Source organism: Rhea americana, unplaced genomic scaffold, assembly GCF_003343005.1.
Source record: "Rhea americana isolate MKP2758 unplaced genomic scaffold, rheAme1 scaffold_5, whole genome shotgun sequence".
NCBI lineage: Eukaryota > Metazoa > Chordata > Aves > Rheiformes > Rheidae > Rhea > Rhea americana.
In genome coordinates this window covers 5,634,555-5,638,775 of record NW_028186645.1, presented here as the reverse complement: position 1 = coordinate 5,638,775, position 4,221 = coordinate 5,634,555, and the positions used below count along the sequence as shown (strand labels likewise).

The following is a 4,221-nucleotide window of genomic DNA, read 5'->3' as shown; positions in this document are numbered from 1 at the left end:
AAAACAAAACCCCACAACCCTTTGTACTGTCATACTCACAACATTAAATTTCCAAAGCTTCCTCGCTTAGTCATAGCAAAATAAACTGTCTACATTGAAACTCTGAAAGATTCTTACCCTCACAGAGAGGAATTTCTAAGCCAAAGTCCAGCTATGCACCTCATCCATTTCAGAGACTGAGCTAATTAAAAAAAAAGAGGGGAGGATTTTTTTTTTTTAATAAAGAGATGTTACTCCTTAGTAAACTTTGCCTTGAAGAACAAAAATCATTTTTGATCAGCTTTACTGGGCAAAATAGCAAAACCACAATGCTAAGTAAAATAAGTTTCATTAAAAACCATGAAACAGGATGTAATCCTTTCAACTTCCGATTTCTACTTGAACAGTGATTATTAGGCAGCTTGGTACAAATGAGCTTATCTGCTGTTACAGCCATCTATAAAACAGGCATAAACATCAATTACAAAGAGCTTGGAAAGAGTGACATGAAACTTAATTCATGCCTGTATTAGTCTCTGAAGAYATAAAACGCTGCCTGCTATTATTTTGAAGATAGGAAAATTTGCTAGTTTCACAGTATTTTGTTAATACTGACTACAATAACATAGTCCTGATACTACAGACTGATTTACTCTAAAACTTGCATAAAAAATGGGGATGACTTCTATCATCAGATATACAATAGGAAGGAGTTCTGCCTTGATATTTTAGGGGGTAAGGAGGGCAGAATGAATCACAGAAACATGAATGGCACAAATTCTGGAGCACTCAAGCAACATTTACCTAGTGTTCAATCAAGGGAAAACACCCACTGACTTCAAAAAGAGTTTTGCTTGATCAAAAACTGAGTAGGAYGTCAGGATCGAGCACACAGATTAGACAGAGGCAATATTCACTAATCCTTTCCTCTTCTTTCAGAGAAACCTGTATTTCTGTGCTTTCCTCTCTCTTAGGAGGCATCCTTCTGGGGCTGGCACCTTTCTCACATGCTTTGCAGTGTTCAAGTGAGAAAATGAACCTCAGAGTGTGATACTTTGTGGGCTAGAGACAATAAAAGGCAAGTGTATTGCAGTGGAATAACATGCCCTCTGGCTAAGAACCAGGCAAATATTGCCAGATTTTTGTCCTTAGGGAAGAGCTTCTAAACTAAGCACAAAAAGGAGGAGGAAAGTCACCAGAACTCTGTAAGGAGAACTGCAAAGCAGAGAGAGTGGATGTGACTCTGAAAGCCCAGGCTGATTATAGTGGCACCTGAACCTTACAGAGCCTCTCCAGACTAAGCTCAGCCTCTAGACCAATTAATATTAACCTATTCTCAATTTCAAGATAAAAATTCATATTATTGCTATTACTACTATTCCWTAATCTTTCCATTTTCTTTAAAATTGAAAAGCTAATGCTGAATTTCCACCAGCTTTGGAGAAGCTCAGAAATCATTTCAGGTATAAGAATGAACATTTATCTTAAAAAAAACCCCTCAATTATCAGAATATGTGAAAATTATCTGTGGTACAACACAATATGAAGTCTTTCGGGCTCTTGTTCCTATTATGCATCAAATTTTCCCTCTTRCAGTGTACATCATACACTGTACACTCTACTGAATTTATTGTTCCTTCTCCTTAAAGCACCTTTTGGAGAAAGAAAAATCACCTGCTTTTTGTCTATTTTGAAAGAAGTGCCTGATGCCTGCTAATTAAAACACAAGGAGAGATGCAGTTGAAAAACAAAGCAAAACAAAACTCTGGTTTTGAATTACTTTGAGGAGACACCTGACATTTTGGAGGGGAATGGAAGCATGCAAATTAGCAGTTAAAGAAGAAAAGCATTTCTAATAAATGCCTTCTTTGTTTCAATTAGAAAGTTTAATATTATTAATAAGATAAATTATGTAATACTGTTTTCCTGAGTGCAATTGCTTAGCTTTCAGAAWACAAAGAGTGAGAAGGTTTGAAAGAAGAGGCAGTATCTGTTATTTGACTACTCTTACTTCTCTTCTCATTAGATTAGCAGTCTGCAAATCTCTAAGAAAATCTGCAGATGGTATCTAAGCAGACTGCCTGAGATAATTAAGAAAAAAAAGCTTATTGTCAATAGGAGTCTATTTGATACAGGGGGTCCATCTCTTCCCTGGGAAATATTAGGATTTGTAAATCAAAAGAAGAAGGTTGAAAACCTATGCCTTAGACACATCAGGACTACAACCACATAAGTATTAAAAGTATAGTGAAAAAGAAGAGGATATAAGTGTGAAGCTAAAGCTATTGTTACATATTTGTCTTTGGACACAAACATACCCAGTAACAACAAAACTACTGCGTAAGTACAAGACTTCATTTTAGGAATGATGTTAAGTTGTACCTTAACAAGATTGTTTGAATTGAACTCTGAACTTGTTGAACTACTCCACTGAGGTGGAGATTAAATTCATTCCAATTCATTAAAATATTTAAGGAAGTGCTTAAATCACACTAGACTGTATAGGTCTAGATGCTCCACTGCATAGAGACACCTTCCTGAACATATATTTAACTTATTACTCAGCAGGAAAGAAATAAGTATATTAAAAGATATCAGGAAAATTTGCCTTAAACTTTGTTGAGCAATTATCAGCAGTTCTAATGGCTGATAATTTCCAACAGCTTTGTTTATAGCTAAGTGTGAGTAAAGATAAAAGGAAAACAAGTTATGATTCCCTCTAAGAAACTGCACTGCAAGAAAAGGTAGTGAAGCCCGGACTGACCTGGGGAAGTAATGTATGAAGTAAGATAATATGATATGTACATTTCTTACCATTAAAATAAATATAGCTAATGAGGAGAATTTCAGTAAGTGGATCAAGGTTATTTATTAGGTCTTTGATTTTTCCATTGGTTCTTTCTGCTACATATTCATTGATCTTCACCTGGGCTTGATCAGCCTGCTTGAAGTTCATAGGATAAACTTCTCCTTCATAAAAGTTTCTGAGATTATACAAAAATTGATCTTGTGGTTTCAGTCCATCAAGGACAAACAGGACATTTCCCATATTCAGCTGTAACGCTTTATTCTTCCTGTTTAGCATTTGCATGAGTTGACGAAAATCTTCATGTATGTCATTTTCAGAAATCTCAGGTGGCTTAAGGTTAAGAACCCTAAGAATCTGTGTCAGAGTGTCTGATCTAGCACCGAGAGTCAGCATTGCAAGAGCAGTGGAGATGCTCAAAGGAGAGAAGAATATATTCCCATTGTTTTCACGAGAAGAAATCTCTTTGTAGAAACAACACGCAAACTGACAAACACTCTTCCCTACAGACTGCTGTGGCATATATTGGTTTTCTTGGCCTCTTTGATTTTGGTTTCTTACACCTTGTGGATAATGCTCATAGTAATAACTTTCAGAATGAAGCCCCACAATTAAAAGACACAGGTAAAACAACAGCTTCATGTTTCTATAACTCTGTAAAAGAAGAAAAGAAAAATCACATTTGGCTTACAAATCYTTTTACTTAGTGCTTATCAATAAGTCAAACCCTTTCAAGTATAGAGGTGGCTTGGTAGCAATGACTCTAAGCAATCTGACTTCATTACAGACAGAATGGGTTCAGACCAGTAGACCAGCTTTCTATTTCAAGGAAGCAGACTTTGGAAAATTACTCAATCTCCTGAAGAAATTATGAAAGAAGAAAAATTAAAAGATGACTGAAGTAATACCAAAGACAACATCATTAAGGTTATGCTACAATCCCTTTGAAACTGTTTGTTTCTAATGTTCTAATTTTAATGCGGCTTTAAGTGATAAAAAGCTGAAAGTAAAAAGTATATAGAACTACRACAAGGGAGCGTATAAAGGCTAGTCAGTTATATTTAGCAAGATGAAAAATCAAAGCAGAAGAAAGGCACAATATTCCTTCAYTGTGCATTAAATAGACCACATACTTTTAAGTGAACTAAGAGTAAACATACAAGCACCATAGAAAAGGAAATGTACTAGTTAACGATGAAGAGATGAACAGTTACTATCATTCCACAGAGCTTCAACAATTGAGCACAATTTTAAAAAAACCCACATAATTAACAAAAGAGAGAAAACTACTTTGAGCAATTAGAAAGTTATCATGCCCCTGGAAATACAATGTTGCTTATTAAAAAAAGGAAAACGAGTATGCACGCAAAACAGCAAATGGAAATAAGCATGCCTGCCAGCATACAAAGGAACAGGGCAGTGATCATACCAAATCA

General features: G+C 35.5%; 1 protein-coding gene across 1 annotated transcript in view; it reads right to left on the bottom strand.

Moving 5' to 3' along the window:
* LOC146588712 (alpha-1-antiproteinase F-like) overlaps positions 1-3,433 on the bottom strand; it is an 8,360-nt gene extending 4,927 nt beyond the window's left edge. The window contains exon 1 of the mRNA XM_085317645.1: positions 2,794-3,433. Within this exon, the coding sequence (XP_085173771.1) occupies positions 2,794-3,427 (634 nt within the window). The 5' untranslated portion in view covers positions 3,428-3,433. The remainder of the gene's footprint in view (positions 1-2,793) is intronic.
* Positions 3,434-4,221: the final 788 nt, after the last annotated feature.